The sequence below is a fragment of the Musca domestica genome, unplaced genomic scaffold (genome assembly GCF_030504385.1).
Source record: "Musca domestica strain aabys unplaced genomic scaffold, Musca_domestica.polishedcontigs.V.1.1 1, whole genome shotgun sequence".
NCBI lineage: Eukaryota > Metazoa > Arthropoda > Insecta > Diptera > Muscidae > Musca > Musca domestica.
Window position 1 is genome coordinate 10,907,800 of NW_026712114.1, and position 27,876 is coordinate 10,935,675.

General features: G+C 36.0%; 1 protein-coding gene across 1 annotated transcript in view; it reads right to left on the bottom strand.

Moving 5' to 3' along the window:
• Window positions 1-27,876, bottom strand: part of LOC131800953 (uridine phosphorylase 1-like) — a 58,981-nt gene that overhangs the window by 14,966 nt on the left and 16,139 nt on the right. The window contains exon 2 of the mRNA XM_059118831.1: window positions 22,871-22,948. Within this exon, the coding sequence (XP_058974814.1) occupies window positions 22,871-22,923 (53 nt within the window). The 5' untranslated portion in view covers window positions 22,924-22,948. The remainder of the gene's footprint in view (window positions 1-22,870; window positions 22,949-27,876) is intronic.

The following is a 27,876-nucleotide window of genomic DNA, read 5'->3' on the forward strand; positions in this document are numbered from 1 at the left end:
TTATCATATTCAACAGACATAGCCTTCTTCCACATTTCAGCATTTTCCGAACATAAAGCATCATTCACAGTTTCTGGATTTTCTATAATTGAATTAAGCATTTCTGGCCCGCTCTCCATGCAATATACTTTTCTCGGTCTGCCTGTATTACCAGCTCTAACAATTTTTGGCCTTCCGCGCTTCCTCTTATTTTCCACAATTATTGTTTCATCTCTATCCGTTTCGCTATCCGTGTTGTTCGCTGTGTTATTTGTTTCGGGAATTCTGTCTCCCTCCGAAATTATTTCTGGATTATCTTCACGTGAAATTTCCATTAAATTGTTCTCTTTGTTCTGCATTGTTGTTAGAGGTTTTAATATTTCAGTACAGAATGAATTACATTCTTCTTCCTCAATATCAATTATTTTTTCAAATGACTCTTCAAAAAATATTACATCTCTAGCTATAACTATCTGTCGGGTATTGTGGTTGTACAGTCTGTAGCCTTTTGTATAATTCTGATATCCAACAAATTTCAATTTGATACCCTTCGGTAAAAATTTCCCACCTTTTGGTTTTGGACCTTTCTTTAAAGCTACAGCATCACATCCAAATGTCTTTAAATAATGTACCGACGGTTTATGTCCAAACCATTTTTCAAAAGGGGTAACATCATCAAGCACTTTTGTCGGAGTCCTATTTCTCAAATATGTTGATGTGTTGATAGCTTCTCCCCATAAACTTTCAGGTAACTTCGAAGCATCTAGCAAACATCTAGCCATTTCACAAAGTGTTCTATTCGCCCTCTCAGACACACCATTTTGTTGGGGGGAATAGCAAACCGTCGTTTGATGAATAATACCTTTGGATGAGAAGTATTGTTTAAAGTCCGAGTTGATATATTCCAACCCATTATCACTCCGTACTATTTTTATTTGGCGGCCTGTCTGCTTCTCCGCAATCGCAGCAAAATCTCTGAATGCTTTAAATGCATCAGACTTACGTTTAAGAAAACACGTTGATATATATCTTGTGTAATCATCGATAAATGTAATGAAATAAGATGACCCGCCTAACGATGAAGTTCCCATCGGCCCGCATACATCCGTGTGAATTAATTCTAGAGCAGTTTGACTTTGTACACTCGAGTATGATTTGTATGGAACAGCCGATATCTTACACATTGCACACGTCATACAATTAATATTCCTTGTAATAATTGGCGGTAGACCTTTAATCATATTTTTCGTCGACAACATTTTTAAATCGTGAATATTAATATGACCGAAGCGTTGATGCCATTTACGTGTCACAATATCATCATTTACTGCATAAATGCTTTCTCTATTCCTCTTAGCTTTCAAATTCGCAACAAACATATCTCCATTCAAATCAGCTGTCAATATTATTTTATTATCTTGACCTATCATTCTCGCCTTGTTTTCTTTAAATTGCACTGAGTGTCCAGCTTTGATCACCTTAGCTATTGAGATAAAATTTGAGTGTAATTGGGGAACATACCATACGTTGTGTAAAGTGAGAGTTGAGAATTGCGTTTTGAGTATAATATCACCAACACCATCAGCAAATATTGTCTCTCCCGACGCCAATATTATACTCTGCTTAGTTTCTCTTAATGTGTCAAACAACTCTTTATTCCTACACATGTGCGAAGTTGCGCCGCTGTCCATTACCCACGACTCTCTTAAGTTATTATCACCTTCAAATAAACAACAGGCATAATCTTCATCTCTTTTGTCATTCTTTTTGCACTGCGATCGTATGTGACCTCTTCTCCCGCATCGAAAACATTTTATGTTGCTGTTGTTGTATGCCATACCGTTGTTGCTTCCATCACTGGCATTTTTATTCGTACTCCATCTACTGTCATTATAGTTCTTGTTGTTATTCTTATTTCTTTTGTGTTCGTATTTTGAATTCGCCGCAAAAATATTCTCAGAAACACGTGAGGTGTTTTTATCTCCTTGTCTAATTTCTTCTTCCAATATTTTTGAAATTAAATTCTCGTATGTCGGCAATGTATCGCGACACTCTATGGCAACAACAAAATTCTCCATTTCATCTGGCAGACAACAAAGAAGCAAAACACTTAAAAGTTCTTTATTTAAGTGAACTCCAATTTCTTTTAACTCGTCAACGGTGGAACAAAAATCATTGATTTGAGGAGCAAATTTCTCATTGGATTTAAATTTAAACCGCACCAGTTTCTTGAACAATTGAACCTTTCTGGATGCTGTACATGCCATGTAAATTGAGGTTAAGGTATTCCATGCACTTTTTGCGGTAAGTGAATTTTTAATGTGAATCAGTTCACTAGGCTTAACACACAAGGTAATTGTGGCGAGGGCTTTCCTGTCGTTACTTAACCAAATGGCCTTCTCCGGATCGCTTCCAGGGCACTCTTCTGTCACAGTGTTCCAAAGATCCAACGTGATAAGTAAACTCTTAACCTGTATACACCAGGATCCATAGTTTTCTCCGTTCAGTTTTTCTATGCTTGCAATCGAGCTCGACATCTTCAACCTTGTTTTTTAACACCGGATAAAACAATATAAAACCGAAAAAATTCAAACAATTAAATGTCTTGTACTTTGGATCTCTGGGCCCATAACCTTTGTTGGAGTTATCTTATTCCCAATGTGGAATATGCGTGAACCAAAGCCAAGAAAAAGACTCGTTGTTTGAATTCAGATATTTATTAATATTACGTCTGTATCTTACGACTATTGACAAAAGAAGGAAGTTTTAACAAACCGGAAAAGAAGAAATTCAGTGTTTAAAGTCATATGTTTAACCTCGCGTTAACAATTAATATTGGTTTTAGTACATTTGAGTTGTAGGGTTGCATTTTTATAGCAACAATTTCTTAATTCGTAATTCCTAATTGGTACTACAGGCTGTTACAGAAAATTCTCTATGCAGTTCCACGTTTTGTATAGCCCCGATAAATGGTACATCCACATATTCGGTATTTTTATCATTTTAGCGACATTTTTCAACGGAATTGTTTCAAATTTGGTATTTGAAGTTCGTAATGGATACTACAGCCTAAGACAGAAAATTGTCTGTGCACGTCCACGTCTTCGTATAGCACTTATATAATGGTACCTCCCGATATTCGGTACTTTGTTGATTTTAGCGACATTATTCGCCGGAATGCTTTCAAATTTGGTATTTGAAGTTCATAATGGATACTACAGCCTAAGATAGAAAATTGTCTGCGCAGGTTCATGTCTTCGTATAGCCCTCATATAACGGTACCTGCCAATATTCGGTATTTTAATGATTTTAGCGACATTATTCATAGGAATTCTTTCAAATTTGGTATTTGAAGTTCTTAATAAATGCTACAGCCTATGACAGAAAATTGACTGTGCAGGTCCTCGTCTTCGTATAGCCCCCATATAAAGGTACCTCCCGATATGATTTGTTGATTTTAGCGACATTATTCACCGTAATTGTTTCAAATTTGGTATTTGAGGTTTGTAATGGATACTACAGCCTAAGACAGAAAATTGTCTGTGCATGTCTACGTCTTCGTATAGCCCCCATATAACGGTACCACTCGATATTCGGTACTTTGTTGATTTTAGCGACAGTATTCACCGGAATTGTTTCAAATTTGGTATTTAATGTTCGTAATGAATACTACAGCCCATGACAGAAAATTGACAATGCTGTTCCAGGTCTTCGTATAGCCCCCATATAACGGTACCTCCCGATATTCGTTACTTTGTTGATTTTAGCGACATTATTCACCGGAATTGTTTCAAATTTGGTATTTAAAGTTCGTAATAGATACTACAGCCTCAGACAGAAAAATGTCTGTGCAGGCCCACGTTTTGATATAGCCTCCATATAATGATACCTCCCGATATTCGGTACTTTGTTGATTTTAGCGACATTATTCACCGGAATTGTTTAAAATTCGGTATCTGAAGTTTGTAGTGGATACTACAGCCTATGACAGGAGATTGTCTGTGCAGGTCCACGACTTCGTATAGCCCTCATATAACGGTACCTCCCGATATTCGATATTTTGATGATTTTAGCTATATTATTCACCGGAATTGTTTCAAATTTGGTATTTGAAGTTCGTATTGGATACTATATCTGATTTTTTCAAGTTTCGCATTTAAATATTGTAATGGCTTATGACAAAAGTTGCCAATGCCGGTTCACTTCGTCGTGAACGGCTACATTCGGTATTTTTAAGATTTTAACAGATTTTATTTTTTTATTTTTGGAAATTACAAAAATTTGTTCCAAATGGTGGAGTGTGTTCAAAGTTCCGGCCGAACTTACAGCCTTTTTACTTGTTTTGTCTCATAGTGTTCATTCAAGATATTAATTCTCCCCGAAAGTACTAGAAAGAGTGGACCGATTTTACTGACCTTCTAACTTCATCTAAGTTTGATAAAAATATTACCAAGTTCCAAGTTTAAATAAAATCGGATTCTCCCTTCGGGGGTAATAGTATGCAAAAGCAGACATGCGGACGAACGCTTGGACGGATATTTCTAAATCGACTTTAAATGTCCTGAAATGTATTTTTGCATTAAGAGAGCTAGCATCCATAATTGTTATTTTGATGAGGCACATTTTGGTCGTATGGAAAGATAAGGACATATTTCTTTCGATACGGTCAAAATGTGCCACATAGCGACGATATGAATATGACTTTTTTTCGAAAAGCAATGACTTATCTTGAAACTTTCGGCAATTATGATGGTCAATACATATATTGCTATTTTTTAAACTCCCTCCAGTGTGTGTATCTATTGTATTACTTCAATTTTTGTAAATTTTCCGATTTGCTTAATTGCCATTCATTTTAAATTTTGTAATAGCCTGTCGTTGTAAGTGTCACTGACATTGGTTGATATTGTGTTAAAATTTTATTATACTACTTACTTGGCTTTCAAAATTACAGCCATGTTTGTTTTTGTTTTAATTTTTTTTTTTGCAATCCCCAAAGAGTTGGAATTGTAGGAACTACTCAATATTTCCTACATTTCCCATTACTAGATAATTACATGTATGCGTATATATATTAACATGTCCCAGACTGAATGTCATCCGATAAGATAAGACACACCCGTTACTCACAGCTGATAAAGTGTATATTGTGGTCGTCGCCGCCGTCGCACAGTGGGGTGAAATCACAAACACGGAGATTAATTGAAAAATGAAATTCGTCTTTTGGAATAAATGTTTTTAAACTATTATAGAGCACTAAATTCTACTTCAGTACCGAAAATTTCAAAGTCATATGTTGTTAAGTTTTCTAATTACACAGTGGTAATGTTGGGAAATATTTCACTTTTTCGCAAGAAGAAGGAAAACAAGTAAAAATGCTGTACGTGCAGCCGGGCCGAACTTTGAATACCCTCCACCATTTGGAACGAATTTGGCAATTCTCAAAAACAATAAAATCCGTTAAAAATTCTGTTAAAATCTTAAAAATACCGAATGTAGATGTGATATTAGGATCTATACGACGACATGGACCTGCATAGTCATAAGCATTACAATAATCAAATGCGAAATTACAAAAAATCGGTGTAGCTAAAATCTTCAAAATACCGAATATATGGAGGTATTGTTATATGGGGGCTATACGAAGACGAGGGCCTGCACAGACAAATTTCAGTCTTAGGCTGAAGTATCCATTACGAATTATAAATACCAAATTTCAAACAATTGCGGTGAATAATGTCGCTAAAATCATCCAAATACCAAATATTGGGAGGTACCCTTATATGGGGGCTATACGAAGACGAGGACCAGAACAGACAAATTTCTGTCTTAGGCTGTAGCACCCATTACGAATTTCAAATACCAAATTTCAAACAATTCCGGTGAATAATGACACTAAAATCATCAAAATACCGAATATAGGGAGGTACCATTTTATCGCGGCTATACGAAGACTTGGATCTGCATAGACAATTTTCTGTCACAGGCTGTAGTATCCCTGACGAACTTTAAATACCGAATTTGAAAGGATTCCGGCGAATAATGTCGCTAAAATCATCAAAATACCGAATATCGGCAGGTACCGTTATATGGGGGCTAGACGAAGACGTGAACCTGCACAGACAATTTTCTGTCATAGGCTGTAGCATCTTTTAAGAACTTCAAATACCAAATTTGATACAATTCCGGTGAATAATGTCGCTAAAATCAAAAAAATACCGAATATCGGGAGGTACAGTTATATGGGGGCTATACCAAAACGTGGACATACATGGCCCATTTTCAATACCAAAAGTCCTGCAGACATAACAAACATTTGAGTAAAATTTAATCAATCTACTTCAATTCGTTCGGAAGCTAGTGTGATTTCCACTAGGGGTAATATAAATGTCTGAGTAAAATTTCAAAGCGATAGAATTCTTCCCTGAATTAATCTCCGTTTTTGGAGATCTCACCCCACTGTGCGTCATCGGCTGATGATGCAGTCATAAAAATCATCATTTGCATTTATTACGTCAGAATTGTACAGAGATTACATATTTTGTGTAATATTTTTATTGCTGGGCTAATGGGGAGGTATGGGGAGAATATATATATATATCTGTATACATATGTAAATAATAGAAAATATGTGTATGTACTTGGTTGGTGTTCAATTATGCCGTTGACAGGTCATCATCATGTTGTTTGTATACAATATTTATATCACTTTCAGTAAATGTCCCCTCCCCTCCTCCTCCTCATCTTATTCCTTCCCTCAAGTGCACATACTGATATGCATTTTTCATGTGTAAATACATTTTAATGCGTATTTAGCTGCAATTTTGCAAATGCTTATGACAATTTATGAATGAACCTGAATGAGCGAATGAATGAATGAAATTGATTGCATTTTGCTTTGTGGCCATCTTCTCGCTGAGGATTTCAATGAATTCAATTGTCAGTCGAGATATGAAATTGTATTTTGCATTTTATATGCCACTTTATGGGATAATATGAAATGATTTATAATTAAGAAAATATTATAAATATTATTATAGCTGTTATTATACCCTCAGCCATATGGCTAGAAAGGGTATATATAATTTGATACGGCCAAATCAGTTTCAGAACATTTAGAGTCGATCTAGCGATGTCCGTCCGTCCGTCTGACTGTCTGCCTGGCTGGTGCGTACGATAACTCTCGAAGGGAGTATCCGATTTGGTCCAAACTGGGTACATCGTAATATTTTTGTCAAACTTAGATCGAGTTCGGAGATGGACAATATCGGTCCACTCCTTCTGGTACCTCCCGCACAAAATGTCAACATTTTTCAAGGAAAATAATTTTCTGCACACAAAGAGAAAGGATAATCCGATTTGGCTCCAACTTTGCAAATCGTAATATTTGCGTCAGTTCTAGATCAGGTGCGAAAACGGAAATATCGGCCCACTCCTTCTGGTACCTACCCCACAAAAGGTTGGAATTTAAAAAAAAAAATGCACCAGAAAGAGAGACGATAATCCGATTTTACTCCAACTTTGCAAATCCTAATATTTGCGACAGTTCTAGGACAGGTGCGAAAATGGACAATATATGTCCACTCCATCAAGTACCTCCCTCACAAAGGGTTAAAATTTTGAATAATTATAACTCTCATAAAATGTTATATAAGAGTTCGATTGTCTTCAAATTTCACACATCTCAATATTTTTTTTTAACTCAAGTTCTGGTGTGAAAATGGAATGTATCGGTCCACTCCTTCTGGTACCTCCGTAACAAAAGGTCAGAATTATCAAGCAATATTTTTTACACCAGAAAGAGAAACGATAATCCGATTTGGCTCCAACTTTGCAAATCCTAATATTTGCGTCAGTTCTAGGTCAGGTGCGAAAATGGACAATATCGGTCCACTCCATCAAGTACCTCCCCCACAAAGGGTCAAAATTTTGAATAATTACAACTCTCATAAAATGTAATGTAAAAGTCCGATTGTCTTCAAATTTCACATATCCCAATAATTGTATCAACCAAAGGTCTGGTGTTAAGATGGAATATATCGGTCCACTCCTTCTGGTACCTCCCCCACAAAAGGTCGGAATTTTCAAAAAATATTTTTTGCACCAGAAAGAGAAACGATAATCCGATTTGGCTCCAATTTTGCAAAACCTAATATTTGCGTCAGTGCTAGGTTAGGTGAGAAAATGTACAATATCGATCCACTCCATCAAGTACCTCCTCCACAAAGGGTCAACATTTTGAATAATTACAACTGTTATAAAATGTGATGTAAGAGTCCGGTTGTCTTCAAATTTCACACATCTCAATAATTTCATTAACCCAAGGTCTGGCGTTAAGATGGAATACATCGGTCCACTCCTTCTGGTACCTCCCCCACAAAAAGTCTAAATTTTCAAAAAAATATATTTTTTTCTGCACGGAAAGAGAAGCAAAAATCCGATTTAGCTCCAATTTTGAAAATCATAATATTTGCGTCAGTTCTAGGTCAGGTGCAAAAATGGATAATATCGGTCCACTCCATTAGGTGCTTCCCCCACAAAGGGTTAAAGTATGTCAAAATATGCTTAAATAATCGAACATTGGCTAAGGGTATAAGTCTGTTGGCAGAACCGACTGATACTTTTTAACTTTTTTTTATACCCTATACCACAAGGTGGTCAGTTTATTATGTCCTTGCGCATTTGTTTGTAACAGGCAAAAGGAAACGAGATAGACCCATAGTTCCTTTTGATGATCTGCATAGAATCACATTCTGAGTCGATTTATGCAGGTCCGTCCGTCTGTCCGTCCGTTCAAAGTACAGTTCGCATTTATTGCCCTATCCAGGTGAAATTTTGCACAAATCATTTGTTTGGCCCAAGGACGAACCCTATTGAAATATCGGTCAAAATTTAGATAAAGCTCCCATATATATTTTCGTCCGATTAGCCTTTTATTGTGTACCAAACTTGAAATATCAGTCCGAATAGTATGGAATTTTACACCTACGATCATATTGGATCTGAAAATAAGTATGCCAAATTTGATCGAAATCGGTTCAGATATAGCTATAGCTCCCATATATATTGTTCATCCGATTTGTTATTTTTGTCCTTCGCAGCCGTAATATGCACTCTGTAACAACATTATTTGGGGAAATATATCAAATACAGCTCAGAAATACATTTGCTAAATTTTATCGAGATCGGTTCAGATTTGGATATAGCTCCCATATATAACTTCGTCCGATTTACCTTTGATTGTGCACCAAACGTCTAATAATTGACCAAATTGGATGAAATTTGGCACTTACGACCGAATTGAGTCTAGAAGATAGTATGTCAAATTTGGTGAAGATCGGTTCAGATATAGCTGTAGCTCACATATATACTGTTCATCCGATTTGTCATATTTGTTACCCACAGCCGTAATATGCACTCCGTAAAAACGATATTCAGGGAAATATATCAAATACAGCTCAGAAATATCTTTGCAAAATTTTGTCGGGATCAGTTTCGATTTGGATATAGCTGCCATATATATTTTTATTCGATTTCAAATTAATTGTGCACCAAATGGGCAATACAAGTCCGAATTTAAAAGATACAAATGCTTCGGCATATTTAGTCCTTTGAACTTTTAATTATAATTATAATCATAACGCGTATGATTGTATTCTCCCATAAAAACTTTCAATTGTTATGCGCAGCTCTACTAAATTACAAAGTGGTGTAGGTTGTCATAAAGTCGGCCCCGCCCGACTTTAAGACTTTCTTTACTGGTTTTTCTATGCAATCAATTCTAGTGTAAACGCTTTTTGTTATTTTACAATTTATTCTTAAATGAAACAATCAGAAAATATCGTCGTCTCTCCATACGAAAGAGCCAATGATAAGAGAAACGAGAAGTTTGAGCAGATTTACTCAGCTCTTAGCCTATATACCCGGTGACACATTTTTCGAACTGAGGTGACGATGAATCATAACCGGCCAACAATAATTCGTTTAGGTTGCGGTTGTGCCACACCACTCACGTAGACCAACTCTTCTCGGTCCCCCAAAAGCTGAAGAGTTCACACATCGCCAACTTCAAAACTTCGAACTGTTTATTCATGGACATGTGTGTGTGTGTGTGGGGATGTTTGTAAACAGTTTCTTGGTAAACTCATAAAAATCACCTTTTTTATTATCTTTAGTTTCTTTTGTGTTTGTTAACTATTTGGAGAGGGGAGGCCGATATTCATTAACGGCGGACACAAATGGCAAAAAGTAAATAAATGAAGAAACACAGCAAGAAAATAAAAACAATAATACTAAAGAGAGTGAGAACAATAAAACAAAAAACGGTCAACGGAATTTTTTCGAAAATCCAACAACACAACGAACGCACTCTCATTTCGATTTGCGGTCTACCGTGTGAAAGCATGTGCGTACTCACGTTTTGTTGGCAGAACCGAAGCCAGGCCCCCTATTTTTTTGAAGGTTGCCGTCACATTTGACGGATTGAAAGCAGTATGACATGTTTACAATTATAATACGTATGTGTAAATAATATAACAGTGTGTGTTTGTCATTATTTCAAGACCGGGGGTAGGGTTGTGTGTACGTACTGGACCCCTTGCACTTGTGCGATTAAAATACTCGTGAGCATAATATCTTTGGTTTTAAGAGAGCGTGAAGTACTTAATAAGGAGAGTGGAATTGGTTTTCATTAACACAACTACATGTAATCACATATTAATATGTGTGGATGTTAGCAGTTCTTGTAGTCTATTGAACGAACGTGCTGCGTACACTAGGTCGTATTGCAAGTGTTTGAGTAATTTTTTCAGCGAACAAAGAGGATATATCTAAGGTGTCATTCTTAAGTGTTCCATGTACCATGTTTTGGACTTTTTAAGATATGTCATTTCTAAGTTTTCCAGGTATACTATTTTCGATTTTTTTTTTTTTTTTTTTTTTGTCAATTTTTCGATATCTGCTCTACTTTTTGAGATAGCCACGTAGAGACGCTAAACTTGCAGGGACATTCACTAATTACACCCCTAGCCATATGGCTACAGAGGGTAATATATCACTTGATACGGCCAAGACAATTTTAGACCCTAGGTCTCTTTGGACCAAATCCGTTTCAGGGCATTTGGAGTCCATCTAGCGATGTTCGTCCGTCTGCCTGTCTGTTGGCTGGTGCGTACGATAACTCTCGAAGGGAGTATTTGATAGGGTCAAAACTTGGTACATCATAATATTATTATCAAGCTTAGATAGAGTTCGGAGATGGACAATATCGGACCTTTCCTTCTGGTACTTCCCCCTCAAAAGGTCAAAATTTTCAAAAATATATATTACTCCACAGAAAGAGAAAGGATGTTCCGATTTTGCTCCAACTGTGCAAATCCTGATATTTGCATCAATGCTAGGTCAGCTGCGAAATGGACAGTATCGGTCTACCCCATCAAGTACCTCCCCATAAAAGGTCAAAATTTTGAATATTTATAAATCTTATAAAATGTGGTGAAAGAGTCCAATTGTCTTCAAATTACAAATATCAGAATATTTTATTAACCCACGGTCTGGTGTGAAGATGGAAAATATCAGTCCACTCCTTCTGGTACCTCGCCCAAACGATAATAAAATACGAAATAACCATCTGGTTCTCTTCACATTTCCCACATCCGATTATTTCTACTAACACAAGATCTGGTGTGAAGATGGGACACAACGGTTCATACTTCAGGCACCTCTCCCACAAAGGGTCAAAATTTGGAATTTCCCTGAAACTCATAAAAGGCGAAATTAACATCCGATTTCCTTTAGACTTGAGATTCAGATCTCAATGTCTGAATCCTGTTGATCTGCTGTATTTTTGCCCATTACAGGCGAAGTGCTTGCTTGAGGTGATCGACACTTTGGTATTTTTTAGTGCCAACCTTGCTTTCCAAAATACTCCAGACACAATAGTCCAACGGATTTGTATCCGGAGATTTTGGTGGTAATTGTGCGCTGGAAATGAAGCGAAGGACCTCATTTTGTAACCATTCTTGGGTGGCGCGTGCTGGTCTGCGGCCAAAATGTTTGCGGGCTCAACCCTTTCATACACCCTCCAGAATATTTTCGCCATAATATTCGGCATTTATTCTGATGCCACGGTCGATTGATAAGAGCGGAGAACGACCATCGGCTGTTATGGTGGCTCATACCATCACCACGGCGCTTGAGTTCTGGTGGCCAACCAAGCAAAGCAACTATTTAACTCTTTCGAGTCTATTTTCTTCATGTTGCGGTGTAAGTTCTTGTATTTTTTGAAATTTCAATGGCTCATTTTTCAATTTTAGCCGAATAGAATATTGCGATATGTCCAACTCAATAACCATTTTTCGGCCACTGCGACGCGGGTTTCGATCAAAGCGCTCCTTTACTTTTCGAACCATTTCTGCTGATGTTGCTGTTTTCTTCCCTCCACTTCCTTGACTTCGGTCAACGGTACCAGTATCAAGGTAACGAGCGATGGTATGAGACACAAAAGATTTATTCACATTTAAATGCTGGAGTGCTCTAACGATAGTCACTTGTGATTTTCCAGTCAAATATAAAGAAATCACTCTATCACGCTTAAATTCCATCACGAATAACTTTTTTTCCTGAAAATTCTCACCAAAATGCATTTGTACGCTTGTAAACAATATCACTGGAATAATTTTAACAGCTGTCGGACGAGTAGCTTAGAAATGACAGCAGTCTGAATTTGGTTCAAGTATTTTCATCTCACCCTGTATTTTTAAACTTGTTATCAGTAATATTACCGAAGAGAGTTTTTATCTAAAATGCTAAGAAATATAAGGAATCCTAATCCGAAAATATTAAAAAAAAATTGGAAGAGGAAGAAATTATTCATTTCTGCTTAGGTTAGTTTGCGATGGAAACTTTCCAATCAGGAGTCATCTATTCTGAGGTCTACCTTAATAATTATAACAATCTGGAATTTTCTTATAATTACATTTTTGTTTGGAACATTCTTATTTTCAAAAAATTGCTTAATTATCAGAAGCAAAGTAGAACAAAAATTCCGCTCTCACACATTAACTACTTCCAATTTCTCAGATAACATCTTCATCCTATTGTCCTTGAAGAGTACGTCAGCATAGAGACATGCACATGTATGCGTAGGGATAGTATATAGTTCCCTTAGCAATTAAAAAGTTTGCTAAGGTTCATTAGTATTGTTGTCGTTTCTTCAAAGAAAAAGAACGCAATGGAAAAGGAGACGAAGAAAAAGAAAAACAAATAACTCATTAAAACTTGAAATTGAAACTTAAACATAATAGTCTGAACTTTGGCTGACTGACTATTCCAAGGCGAAAAGGAATAGAAAGAAGACCGACGTCATATATTTTATGAGCTACTCTGGGGAAATGAGTAAGGATTTCCGATTAGAAAGAAAATTCAATGGAAAACATGAATGTATTGGTTTAATTTGTATGCTGCTTCAGTATATATTTGGCGAAGAAAACTTATTTCACATATATTCAATCATAAGATAAACGGGAACGATTCGTGGAAGACAAAAATGGTAAAGTCAAAATTTTTCCAATATAATAAAGAAAATGACATTTTTCGATATTTTCCTATATTTTATGCAGTATATCATTGTTTCTCCGAGATAAAGCAGGATTTTTAGAAAATTGTAAAATAGTAAAATAGTGTAAAATAGTATTATGTAGTATTACAATTTATACCGGTTTCAGACCCTAGGTATCTTTGGGCCAAATCCGTTTCAGGACATTTGAAGTCGATCTAGCGATGTCCGTCCGTTCATCTGTCTGGTTGGTGCGCTCGATAGCTCTCGAAGGGAGTATCCGATGTGGTCCAAACTTGGTACATCGGATAATTATTATTAAACTTAGATCGAGTTCGAAGATATGCAATATCGGTCCACTCCTTTTGGTATATCCCCCACAAAAGGTCAATAGTTTCAAAAAATATATTTTCTGCACAGAAGAAGAAAGTACAATCCGATTTTTCTCCAACTTTGCAAATCCCAATATCTGCACCAGTGCTAGTTTGGTGCGGAAATAGACAATATCGGTCCACTGCATCAAGTACCTCCATCGTCCACTCCTTCTGGTACCTCACACACAAAGTGTAAACAGTTTGACTAATTATAACTCTTATAAAATGTGACGTAATAGCCCGATTGTCTTCAAATTACACGCATCGCAATATTTTTATTAACCCAAGGTCTGATGCAAAGATGGCATATATCGATATACTCCTTCTGCTACCTCCCCCACAAAGGTTAAAATATTTGAATATGCATGAAGCTCACGAAATTGACATCCGATTTCATTCAGACTTGGCACATCTCAGTATTTCCATTAACAAAAGATCTGGTATCAAAATGCTAGAGATCGGTCCACTGCTTCTGGTACCTCCCTAACAATGGGTCAACATTTTTGAATAATTTTAAATGATTTTGAATGATTATAAAATCCGAAATAAGCTTCATATTTCACACGTCCCATTATTACTACTAACACAAGATTTGCTGACAAGATCCCACAGGTAACTCTCCAACAGAGGATTAAAATTTTGAATATCCATGAAGCTCATAAAACATGAAATTAATATCCGTGTCCAATCAGACTAGGTACATCTCAATATTTCCATCAAAACAAGATGTGTTATAACAATAGTAGGGATCGGACTATTTCTTCCGGTACCACCCCGACAAAGGGTCAACGTTTTGAATATCCATGAAGCTCATAAAATTCGAAGTTAAAATACGATTCCATTCAGTATGGATATTTCTATCAACAAAAGACCTGCTATAAAGATGGTCGATATCGGACCAATCTTTTTGGTACCTCCCCCACATAGGATCAAAGTTTTGAATAACCAAAACGATTATAAAATCCAACATAAGCAACCATTTCTCTTCATATATCACGCATCCCATTATATATCGGTCGATTCCTTCTGGACCCACAAAGGGTCAAAATGTTGAATATCCATGAAGCTCATAAAAAGTGAAGTTACCATCCGATTCCATTTAGACTTTAACATCAACAGAAGATTTGTTATAAAGATGTTAGAGATGGGAAAATTTCTTCCGGAACCTCCCCACATAGGGTTCCAAATTTTGAAAAACCAAATGCTCAAAGAAAGTGAAGTAAGCATACAACAAATTTCACACATGCAAACATTTTTGCTAACACATGATCTATTGTGAAGATGATATTTATCCGCGAACCAGCCTTCTGTTACCTCACCAACAAAAGGGACACAATTTGCAATACATTTTTGTGTCATAACCTGCGAAACAAGTCAGCGATTTTTTACAACTTATATCTACTCTTTCTACAGGGTTAGATGAAAAAACTCCAACCAACTTCAGACTGCTGTAATTTCTGAGCCACTCGTCCGACAGCTGTTAAAATTATTCCAGTGACAGCTCATTATATTGTTTACAAGCGAACAAAAGCATTATGGTGAGAATTTTCCAGAAAAAAAGTTATTCGTGATGGAATTTAAGCGTGATAGAGTGATTTCTTTATATTTGGCTGGAAAACCACTAGTGGCTATCGTTAGAGCACTCCAGCATTTAAATGTGAATAAATCTTTTGTGTCTCGTACCATCGCTGGTTACCGTGATACTGGTAGCGTAGCCCGACGTCAAGGAATTGGACGTAAGAAAACAGCAACATCAGCAGAAATGGTTCGAAAAGTAAAGAAGCGACTTGTCGCTCGAACCCCGCGTCGCAGTGGCCGAAAAATGGCTCGTGAGCTGAACATATCGCAATATTCCATTCGGCAAATATTGAGAAATGAGCTCGGGGTAAAGCCATTGAAATTCCATAAAGTGCAAGAACTTACACCGCAACAGAATGAAAACAGACTCAAAAGAGCTAATGAGTTGCTTCGCTTGGCCGAAGGTGGTGAACTGCCGAATTTGGTTTTCTCCGATGAGAAAACATTCGTTGTCCAGCATGAATGATGATCGTGTTTATTTGCCAAAGAGGTCAGCTGAAAATGTCCACCTTCGGTTGGCCACCAGAACTCAAGCGCCGCCCATGGTTATGGTGTGGGACGCCATAACAGCCAATGGTCGCTCTCCGCTCGTATTATTCGACCGTGGCATCAGAATAAATGCCGAATGTTATTGCGAAAATATTCTGGAGGGTGTATTAAAGCCTTGCACACGCAAACATTTTGGCCGCAGACCTTCGTCATTCCAACAGGACTCAGCACCATCGCACTCAGCAGGCGCCACCCATGAATGTTTACAAAATAAGGTTCCTCGCTTCATTTCCAGCGCACAATAGCCACCAAAATTTCCGGATACCAATCCGTTGGACTATTGTGTCTGGAGTATTTTGGAAGGCAAGGTTGGCACTAAAAAATACCAAAATGTCGATGGCTTCGAGCGAGCGCTTCGCGGGGAATGGGCAAAAATACCACAGAAAAACATTCGGGCAGCGGGTGACGGTTTCATTGGCCGTTTGAAGGCCATAATTCGTGCCAAAGGTTCCCAATTCGAACAAATCTAAACATATTCTAAAATTTGATGCTATTTCCGACATTTTTTGCTTTCTTTTAAAAAAATGTAAAAATTATGGCGTTTGACTTTGTTGCTGTAAATATTTTTCTGAACAAGAAACCTGAGATGAGTATGGAATTTATGATATCGCATTGTATATAAATGTTCGTTTTTTTTTGTAATTTTGTAATTTTCTCCATACCAATATTTTTATCTGTAAGTATGAAAATGGAATATTTCGCTCGAATTTATCTGGTACCTCACGTCCATTTTAACATTTTCTACATATTATCATATATCATATAAAGTGAAGAACATAACCATTATAGTCCAAACCTGGCACCTAGTAATATGTATATCAAATTTATTTCATACCGATAAGAAATGGACAATATTTGCTTATTTCTTCGGAACCTACTCCATAGAAGATCAGCAATTTTAATAATCATAAAAGTAGTCCAAATATATTTAAATAATCAAGAATCCGCCAGCCAATGTTCCATTATTTAAATATATATATATATCACTTGTATTAAAATTATTCAAATTGTTGACCTTCTTTGGAATATGTTCTGAAGGAATAAGTCGGCAAAACCGACTGATCCTTTTTTACCTTGTTTTATTCATATTTCATAACATGAATTTCTTCCAGTGTATACCATAAATTTCTTGGTTGAGATATATTTGTAGCCTTTATAGGCCTTAATATTTTGCAAATCATATGCTAATGGAATAAGATTGTTAAATGTGTTCATGTTGTCCCTTATCCTTGGAGATGTATTTGTTACTGACATGACCTTTGACATTATAACAAATTTTGTTATCATAATGACGTAAAAGGACTAAGAAAGCTTAAGGGAATTATGTTGTCCGAAAATCCATTAAATATTATTGGCTCAGCATCCCTTAGCCATGAGGCATGACTCTCCTCTTTAAGATTATTCTACTCTTCTTTGGCCATTACGAAGTGACTACTAATTAATTTCCCATAATTTATTTTCCATTTATTTTTACAAATGGAATTCTTTGGGTTTCCATGAAAGCTGTTTCCATATTTACCGAGAAGACCAGATGTTTGTGTATTCCAACAAAAAACTATGATAAAATAATAAATCCAACCAGGTATGATGTTCTACTCTTGTGTTATTTATGCCCTGTAACTGGCTTCCTTGGAAATATGATTCAATTTACATTGTTTTTATTTCGTATTATGTATAACACATCCAACCCATACCACCCACCCACTCCGACGACCAACATCCTTTTACTCTCATTTTTACACAAAAGTACAACTCACTAATACTCATGAAAAAGCCACAACAAAAAAACAAACACTTCTTTGTTTATTCATTTCATTTGGAAAACCAGTAAAGAAAGTCTTAAAGTCGGGCGAGGCCGACTTTATGATACCCTATACCACTTTGCTAATTTAGTAGAGCTCCACATAACAATTAAAAGTTTTTATGGGAGAATTCAATCATACACGCTATGATTATAATTATAATTTAAACTTCAAAGGACTAAATATGCCGTAGCATTTGTATCTTTTAAATTCGGACTTGTATTGCGCATTTGATATATATGGAAGCTATATCCAAATCTGAATCGATCTTGATAAAATTTGGCAAAGATATTTCTCAACTGTATTTCATATATTTCCCAGAATATCGTTGTTACGGAGTGCATATTACGGTTTTGGGTAATAAATACAACAAATCGGATGAACAATATATATGGGAGCTATAGCTATATCTGAACCGATCTTCACACAATTTGACATACTAGTTTCTATACTCAATGCGGTCGTAGGTGGCAAATATCATTCCATTTCATATTAGACGTTTGGTGCACAATAAAAAGTAAATCGGAAGAAGTTATATATGGCAGTTATATCCAAATCTGAACCGATCTCGATAAAATTTAGCAAAGGTATTTCTGAGCTGTATTTGATATATTTTTCCAAATATTGTTGTTACAGAGTGCATATTACGGCTGCGGAGGACAAATATAACAAATCGGATGAACAATATATATGGGAGCTATAGGTATATCTGAACCGAACTTCACCAAATTTGACATACCAGCTTCTAGACTCAATGCGGTCGTAAGTGCCAAATTTCCCATTTGGGCAACTATTAGACCTTTGGTGCACAATAAAAAAGTAAATCGGACGAAGTTATATATTGGAGCTATCCAAATCTGAGCCGATCTCGATAAAATTTAACAAAGGTATTTCTGAGCTATATTTGATATATTTCCCCAAATATTGTTGTTACAGAGTGCATATTACGGCTACGGAGGACAAAAATAACAAATCGGATGAACAATATATATTGGAGCTATAGCTATATCTGAACCGACTTCGATCAAATTTGGCATACTTATTTTCAGGTCTAATTTGGTTATATGTGCAAAATTCCATACTATTCGGACTGATATTACACGTTTGGTGGACAATAAACGGCAAATCGGACGAAGATATATATATGGAGCTATATCTAAATTTTTACCGATTATCTCCAATTTCAATAGGGTTCGTCCTTGGACCAAACAAATGATTTGTGCAAAATTTCATCTGGATCGGGTAATAAATGCAAACTGTACTTTGTTCACAAAAATACATGGATAGGCGGACGGATGGACGGACATGCATAAATCGACTCAGAATGTGATTCTATGCAGGTCATCAAACGGAACTATGGGTCTATCTTGTTTCCTTTTGTCTGTTACAAACAAATGCACAAAGACATAATACCCTAACCACCTTGTGATGTAGGGTATAAAAAACATCATCAGTCAGTTGAAACAAAGGACGAGCACAGATGAGAATGCGACAGGAATAACAAAAAAATTACTACTTTCGGTCGGTTCCAGAGCATTCAAATAAGGGGGACAAACGGAAAAGGGAAATTTCATTTCTGTTGAGTTATTTTGTTGTTGTTTTGCATTGAATTCAAACCAATTTCCGGTTTATTTAAATGGGAGAGGTTTACAACAGCGAAGGAGAGAAAGAGAAATGGTTATGAAAGCCTGAGGCTGTATAGGTAGACATTTCTTTTGAAGAGAAAGTGTGTGTGTGCGTGTCTCTCCATGAGTAAAGGTACGTGTCTCTGTGTGGCTTGAGGTTTCTCACTTCAAGGCGCCATCAACCGGAAGCTGTTGATTTGTAAAATTAAAATATTTCTCATTTTTGTACGGAATGTAGTGCGGTGGGGGGTTTTCCTTTTCGAGATTCTATTGGACATTTTGTGGCATGAAATGAAAGACAACATTTAGGTTATATGGGAGAGTATGTGTCCGTGTGTTTTGGTATGAATCCTTACAATCAATGTTTTATGTGTGAGTGTTTATGTGTTTGATTTAACTTTAAAATTAGAAGATATTGTGTTTGGCACAATATGAATGGTGGGCTCTTGACGTGCTAATGTAATTAAGACCAAGGTGTTGTTCCCTTGGGCTACACACATGGCAGGTGTAATTCTCATTTAGCGCTGAGAATTTTTAATTAAATTATAAATAAATGTAAGGTGTTTTAAGAAAATGTTTTTCAAAGCAACAATCTTTTATTAATGGATTTTCAAGGAATTGATTTTCCTTTAAACTAAAATCAAATGAGAAAAGTGGCTTTAAGAAATATTTAATATTTTAAATAATTGAATGGTAAGGTCTTCTTGTGAAAAAAATGTTCATTATAGTTCCATAATTTGTATAGACTTCATATAACCAGAACAAATTTGGTAAGTGTATGGGCCACTGTTATTATTACTAATTTCTTTAAATATTATATTTTTGACAACACTGGCCTAAACAGCTCACTCACATTTCAAGAACCTTAAAAGGTAATCTGCGACACAATTTTGTGAGGAATATTTTTTAAACAAAAACATAAAATTGGTCCCAACAAAAAACCAGTAAAGAAAGTCCTAAAGTAGGGTGGGGCCGATTTTATGATACCCTACACCACTTTGCCAGTTTAGTTGAGCTCCACATAACAATTAAAAGTTTTTATGGGAGAATTCAATCATACGCCCTATGATTATAATTATAATTTTAAATTCAAAGGACTAAATATGCCGAAGCATTTGTATCTTTTAAATTCGGACCTGTATTGCCCATTTGGTGCAAAATTAATTTGAAATCAGATAAAGATATATATGGGAGCTATATCCAAACTTGGCCCAGGGTCGAACCCTATTGAATTTGGAGATAATCGGTAAAAAATTAGATATAGCTCCCATATATATCTTCGTCCGATTTGCATTTTATTGTGCACCAAACGTGTAATATCAGCCCGAATAGTATGGAATTTTGCACATACAACCAAATTAGGCCTGAAAATAAGTATGCCAAATTTGATCTAAATCGGTTCAGATATAGCTATAGCTCCCATATATATATTGTTCATCCGATTTGTTGTTTTTGTCCTCCGCAGCCGTAAAATGCACTCTGTAACAACAATATTTGGGGAAATATAGAAAATACAGCTCAGAAATACCTTTGCTAAATTTTATCCAGATTGGTTTGTATTTGGATATATCTCCCATACATAACTTCGTACGATTTACATTTTATTGTGCACCAAACGTCAAATGGGATGGGATTTGGCAAATACGACCGAATTAAGTCTAGAAGGTAGTATGCCAAATTTGGTGAAGATCGGTTCAGATATAGCTATAGCTCCCATATATATTGTTCATCCGATTTGTTGTATTTGTTACCCACAGCCGTAATATGCCCTCTGTAACAACGATATTCAGGGAAATATATCAAATGCAGCTCAGAAATGTCCTTGCCAAATTTTATCGAGGTCGATTCGGATTTGAATATATCTCCCATATATAACTTCGTCCGATTTACCTTTAATTGTACACCAAACGTCTAATATTTTCACAAATGGGATGGAATTCGGCACCTAATTGAGTCTAGGCTACATTGAATTTAGGCTACTTTGGAGGTAGATAACCATTTATAGAAAAATGTCAAGATAGGTATATATTTTGGTATAGTCCCCACATAACATCCTTGCCCAATATTATCAATATAGGCCCACGTTTTGGTATAACCCTCATATGAAGATATCTCCTGTGTGAGATATTTCCGGGCTCTTGGCAACATTTTTAATATTATTTAAACCTTATTTGGTATCTTTGTTTTTTGAGGGGATAGAAGCCCTCGTCACAGAAAATTCTCAATATATATCAATGTTTCGGAATATAAGGTACCTCCTGATTTTACAGGTTTCGACGATCTTTTTCTCCGATTTTCAATCGATTTGGTTAAACAATTGATTTTAAGCTACTTTGGAGGTAAAGAACCATCTTACAGAAAAATGTCAAAATGGGTATATATTTTGGTTTCCTTTCCACATAACGGTACCCTCAAGTCCACGTTCCATAACCAATATTCTCTTGTGGAAAATTCCAAATGCAGATCATGACATTAGTTCAGAATAGCAAACATCCAAGTGGGTTTTAAATTCTCAGGTCTAGTTTTTGTATTTTATGATATAAATCCCATATAGCCGTACCTCTCATGACCACGTTCCCCAACAATATTGTCTGGGGGTTTGAAATTTGTATTGCAACGGGCTTTGAATTTTAGATTGTATTGGATTTGTTACCTCCAAGAGAATATTGGTTGGGAACGTAGACCATAAATGAAATATTGGTCTGAGAAATCGACTTTTGAACCGATTAATACCTACACTTAGAATTTTCTAATCGTCACACTCAACAATACTACTTAGAAATGACAAAACTGGTATAATTTGTGATATATATAGTCAGAATCCATAATCCTAAAATAACTTTTTTCTGATTCTCCTTGTTCAAAATCTTGAGTAATTTTTAATAATGAAAAATTTTCGCTGCCTTTTTTTTACTAAATTGCCTTTCAAAGGCATTCTTTTACGCTTACGTACATTTCTATCTTATGTAAATCTCCTGGATTTATTCGAAACTTCTTTCAACTCGTACCTGTTAAATTATTAATTTCGCATTTCAATAAATTTGCTGATAACCCTTAGCTTGCTTTTAAGCCACAACGTTTTTTATATTTTATGGCATCTTTAAACTTTTTCCTCAAAAGTTTTTTTTTCTTTTATCGTCTGTCTTCATTCGAACCATAAAAGGTTTCTGTTTACAGTGCAAGTTTTTTTTTCTCCACTTTTTCTAAGAAAAGTTAAAACTTTTTGAAAAGGATTTCAATAAGGCCATAAATATCGAAATGTGTTTTATTTCTTCTTTTTTGAGTTAGATTAAAAGATATTTTAAAGTCGATTAATTCCACTGAATACAAAAAAATGGTTCTTATCCTTTGAATTGTTAAAAAGGGTATTTTGAAAAGAAAGATAAAAAACTGGCCTTTTGTACTTACTCATCAATCTCTTCCTCCGACATTGAGTGACTGTTGCTGGTTAACAAAGACATTTTGTTGTTGTTGTTGTTGTTTTTGCTGAAAAGAGGAGGAAAATAAATAAATTAATTTTTAATTTTTTTGAAAAAAATGTCTATATATATAGTGATTTATAGATATAGATAACTGACTGTTTGAACGAAAATTAACGCCTGAAGAATAAACGACTGAAGCTAGAATCTTGAAATTTTGCACGAGGGTCAATCTTGGTGCGTGTGTACGAAAAGTTGGTCTCTATGTGTACGAAAAGTACTAAAATGTACTAAACACTAAATGCTTTGTATCGGACAACCAAATGAGAAATTCTCTGATAAAGTACAGCATAGGTTTACCAAAGGGTTTTCGGAAATTCGAACTTTAAGGTTACGGAAAACTACGAAACGGTACTAAAATTCTAAAATGCTCCCATTTTGTATTATGTGAAAGGATAGAGGTTGGAATATAAGTTGAAGGTTGGATGAAGGCGGTTTATACTGCAAGTGCGCGAAAAGTACATAATAGTAATCTATTTGGTACAATTATTGTGTAATCTGAACATATGGAGGTGGTTTCGGAAATGTGTACTATAATTGTGCAAAAAGAAGTGAATAGTACTGTATTCGGTATTGGCTGAAGGGGTAGAGATACAATTCTCAGATTTGATATATAGATTAAGGATGGTTTGAGAGACAAGAACAAGCTCGTCAAGAACAAGACCAGCTGCCCTCCACCTCGTCCAAATAGACCAGCTGGGCACCAGATCTGGTCTACACCAGAGCTGGTCTACACATAGACGAGCTGAACTATTGGGACGAGCTCGTCTAAATAGACCTGCTCGGAACCAGCTCGTCTAACCAGACCAGCTGGGCACCAGCTCGTCTACAGATACCAACTCATCTAAAGATATCAGCTGGGCACCAGCTCGTCTAAATAGACCAGCTGGTCTCTATAGATGAGCTGGAGGCCAGCTGGTCTCTATAGAAGAGCTGGAGGCCAGCTCGTCTATAGAGACCAGCTGGACAACAGCTCGTCTAAATAGACCAGCAGAGCAACAGCTCGCCTAAAGATTTATTTTTTCAGTAGGCAGGTTAAGTTCGTAAATGGGCCATGTAGGTCCACGTTTTCATATAGCCCCCATATAACGGTACCTCCCTATATTCGGTATTTTGATGATTTCAGCGACATTATTCACCGGAATAGTTTAAAATTTGGTATTTGAAGTTCCAAATGGACACTACACCCTAAGATAGAAAATTGTCTGTGCAAGTCCATGTCTTCGTATAGCCCCCATATAACGGTACCTCCCGATATTTGGTATTTTGATGATTTTAACGACATTATTCACGGGAATTGTTTCAAATTTGGTACTTGAATTTCAAAATGGATACTACACCCTAAGACAGAAAATTGTCTGTGCAGGTCCACGTCTTCGTATAGCCCCCATATAACGGTACCTCCCGATATTCGGTATTTTGATGATTTTAGTGACATTATTCACCAGAATTGTTTCAAATTTGGTACTTGAAGTTCAAAATGTATACTACACCCTAAGACAGAAAATTGTCTGTGCAGATCCACGTCTTCGTATAGCCCCTATATAACGGTACCTCCATATATTCAGTATTTTGATGATTTTAGCGACATTATTCAACGGAATTGTTTCAAAATTGGTATTTGAAGTTCGTTATGGGAACTAAAGTCTGTGACAGAAAATTGTATGTGCGGGTCCAGGTCTTCGTATATGCCCCATATATCAGTACCTCCCTATATTCGGTATTTTGACGATTTTAGGTACAATACCCACCGAAATTGTTTGAGATGTGGTATTTAAAGTTCGTAATGGATGCTACAGCCTGTGACAGAAAATTGTCTATGCTGGTCCAGGTCTTCGCACAGCTCCAATTTAACGGCACCTCCCTATATACGATATTTTGATGATTTTAGCTACATTATTCACCGTTTATTTCAAGTTTCGAATTTGAATATGCTAATGGCTTATGACAAACAATGCCTATGTAGGTCCACCTCGTATAGACCCCAATATAACGGCTATATTCGGTATTTTTAAAATTTTAACAGAATTTTTTAAGGATTTTATTTTTTGAAAATTTCTAAATTCGTTGCAAATGATGGAGGGTATTAAAAGTTCGGCCCGGCCGAACTTACTGGTTGTTAACTTGCTTTTATTAGTTTATGGACAGAAACTTTTGTGTAATATACATATTTACATAGCCTGTAAATACATTTATAGCCCTTTTTACATGATATAATAAATAATACTACGCGAAATATTCTTGTTTACATAACAAACATCAACCAGTTGTTTTTATGGGCAAATAAAAGCTAATCCCAAGGTAAATATAACTCTAAATTCATACGACTAGCAAATATTGGAGCTATAATAAAAGCCACATACTCTCAAACAAACAAACATACTCAGCAACCTGCAGATAACAAAACATTTTTGAGTATTTAAAAACAAAGTTCCAAAGTTAACCTTGAACTTTTACTTCGCAAACTACAAAATACAGGTACTTCGACAACGGCAACAATGAAAATTTAGGTTTTTTTCTTCGAAAATTCAACAAAAGGTAATTTGGGGTTGGAGTACAAATCACATATTCGTACAAAACCCACACACATACTCGCGCAAAGCGTATTATGAAAATTTTCAATGAAATAACACCTGCATGAGGACGCACACTCACACACACACATTGTTGACTATGACAATGTATTTATCTGAGCCTGTGTGCCGTTGTTGTTTGTTACATTGTTTGGCACTTTTGACGTTGAAACTCGTCCTCAACTTTGGCCATTGTTTTCCACTGTCCTGCATAACTTTAGGCAATTTATCCTTGTCCTCCATTCTTGTTTGGCTGTCAGTTTTTTTCTCTTTCTCAGTATTGTGTCAGTGTGTGTGTGTGTGTGTGTGTGTTGTTGTTGTTGTTGTTGTTTTTTAATTCAGAAAAATACAATTCAGCCGAGGATAATCTTTAATCAGACTGTTGTGATTCGGTGGAAATTGTGATGGCGTGTCACACCCAAATATAGGATTTTTATTTTAACAAAAAATGTTATTGCAGAATAACCTTTTAGACTTCGTACTAAACCACTTTGGGTACATTTATTTTGTACTTGTTTTGATAACACAAATTGCATTCGGCTTCCTAATGACAGTTATATTTTTATGGCTCAGTACTACGTGACTGCAATATTTGGGGGTTTATAAATGTTAAAACATTTTCCCCTCCTCAGTGGCAGACAGGGCATTATTTAAGTGTAATGGCACCAGCAAGGACAATATTTGTGGATTTTTTATTTATTTTTCAAGGACAATCAAAGCCGTATTTGTGATTTTTGCGAGAATATTTTTCAAATACCATTCAAGGATTTTTAATTGTCACACTGTGCGAAAAAATTCAAATTTTCAATAATAACAGAAAATATCCAGCATATTATGAAAATAGAGCTAAAAATAGAAGACACGCGTATGGTCGTTTTGAAAATTTACAACGCAAAATAATCACCTTCTTGATTATTTTCGGAAGTTTTCGTGTTCCAATTCTTTGGAATTCGGCCAAAACTAATGATAAAAAACGAGAATTATTATAGAATTATTTTGAAAATTATTTATTATTATAGAATTATTTTGAAAAAAAAAATTACCCTCCAGCAAGTTACCAACAGGGTATTTTTTGGTACAATTAGGTACTTTTCGTACTATTATAGTACGCATTTCGAAACCACTTACAAAGTGGTTGACATGAAAAAACATGAAAAAGCAATTTCAGACTTCTGTCATTTCTATGCCACTCGTCCGACAGCTGTTAAAATTATTCCAGTGACAGCTCATGATGTTGTTCACAAGCGTACAAAAGCATTTTGGTCAAAATTTCCTAGAAAAAAAGTTATTCGTGATGGAATTCGAGCGTGATAGAGTGATTTCTTTATATTTTGCTGGAAAACCACAAGTGGCTATGTTAGAGCACTCCAGCATTTAAATGTAAATAAATCTTTTGTGTTCCGTACCATCGCTCGTTACCGTGACGGAAACAACATCAGCAGAAATGGTTCGAAAAATAAAGAAGCAACTTGATCGAAACCCGTCGCAGTAGCCGAAAAATGGCTCGTGAGCTGAACATATCGCAATATTCCACTCGGCAAAAATTGAAAAATGAGGTCAGGGTAAAGCCAGTGCAATTTCAAAAAGTGCAAGAACTTAGACCGCAACAGAAAGAAAATAGACTCAAAAGAGCTAAAGGTTGCTTCGCTTGGCCGAAATTGGTGAACTGCCGAATTTGGGTTTCTCCGATTAGAAAACATTCGTTGTCCAGAAAAAGAGGTCAGCTGAAAATGTTCACCTTCGGTTGGCCACCAGAACTCAAGCGCCGGCCATGGTGATGGTGTGGGCCGATGCCGAATATAATCCCGAAAATATTCTGGATTAAAGCCTTGGGCACGCACTATTGTGTCTGGAGTATTTTGGAAAGCAAGGTTGGCACTAAAAAATACCAAAGTGTCGATCACCTCAAGCAACCGGTTTCATTGGCCGTTTGAAGGCCACAATTCGTTCCAAAGGTGACCAATTCGAATAAATCCCAACTTAAAGTTTGATGCTATTTCCCACATTTTTTCTTTCATTCAATAAAAATTTTTAAAAAATGTAAAAATTATGGCGTTTGACTTTGTTGCATTTTTTTATCTCACCCTGTATTCTTCTATGAAAGAGGCGCAAAAATGACAAAATGTGTGGCAGGAAATTTATGTAAATTTCTTGACAGTTGTACGGCCATAGCCAGGGAAGGACTACAAAGTATAAATTTGGCAATGAAGGGACACCCAATATAAAAATTATAATCGATATTACCTTTGTAATTGTAGCAGATTTTTTAAGGAGAATTTTGAAATTTTTAAAAACATTTTTTGTTGATTTTCATGAATCGTCCTTGAAAGACATTGATAAAAATACACTACAAAAAATTCAA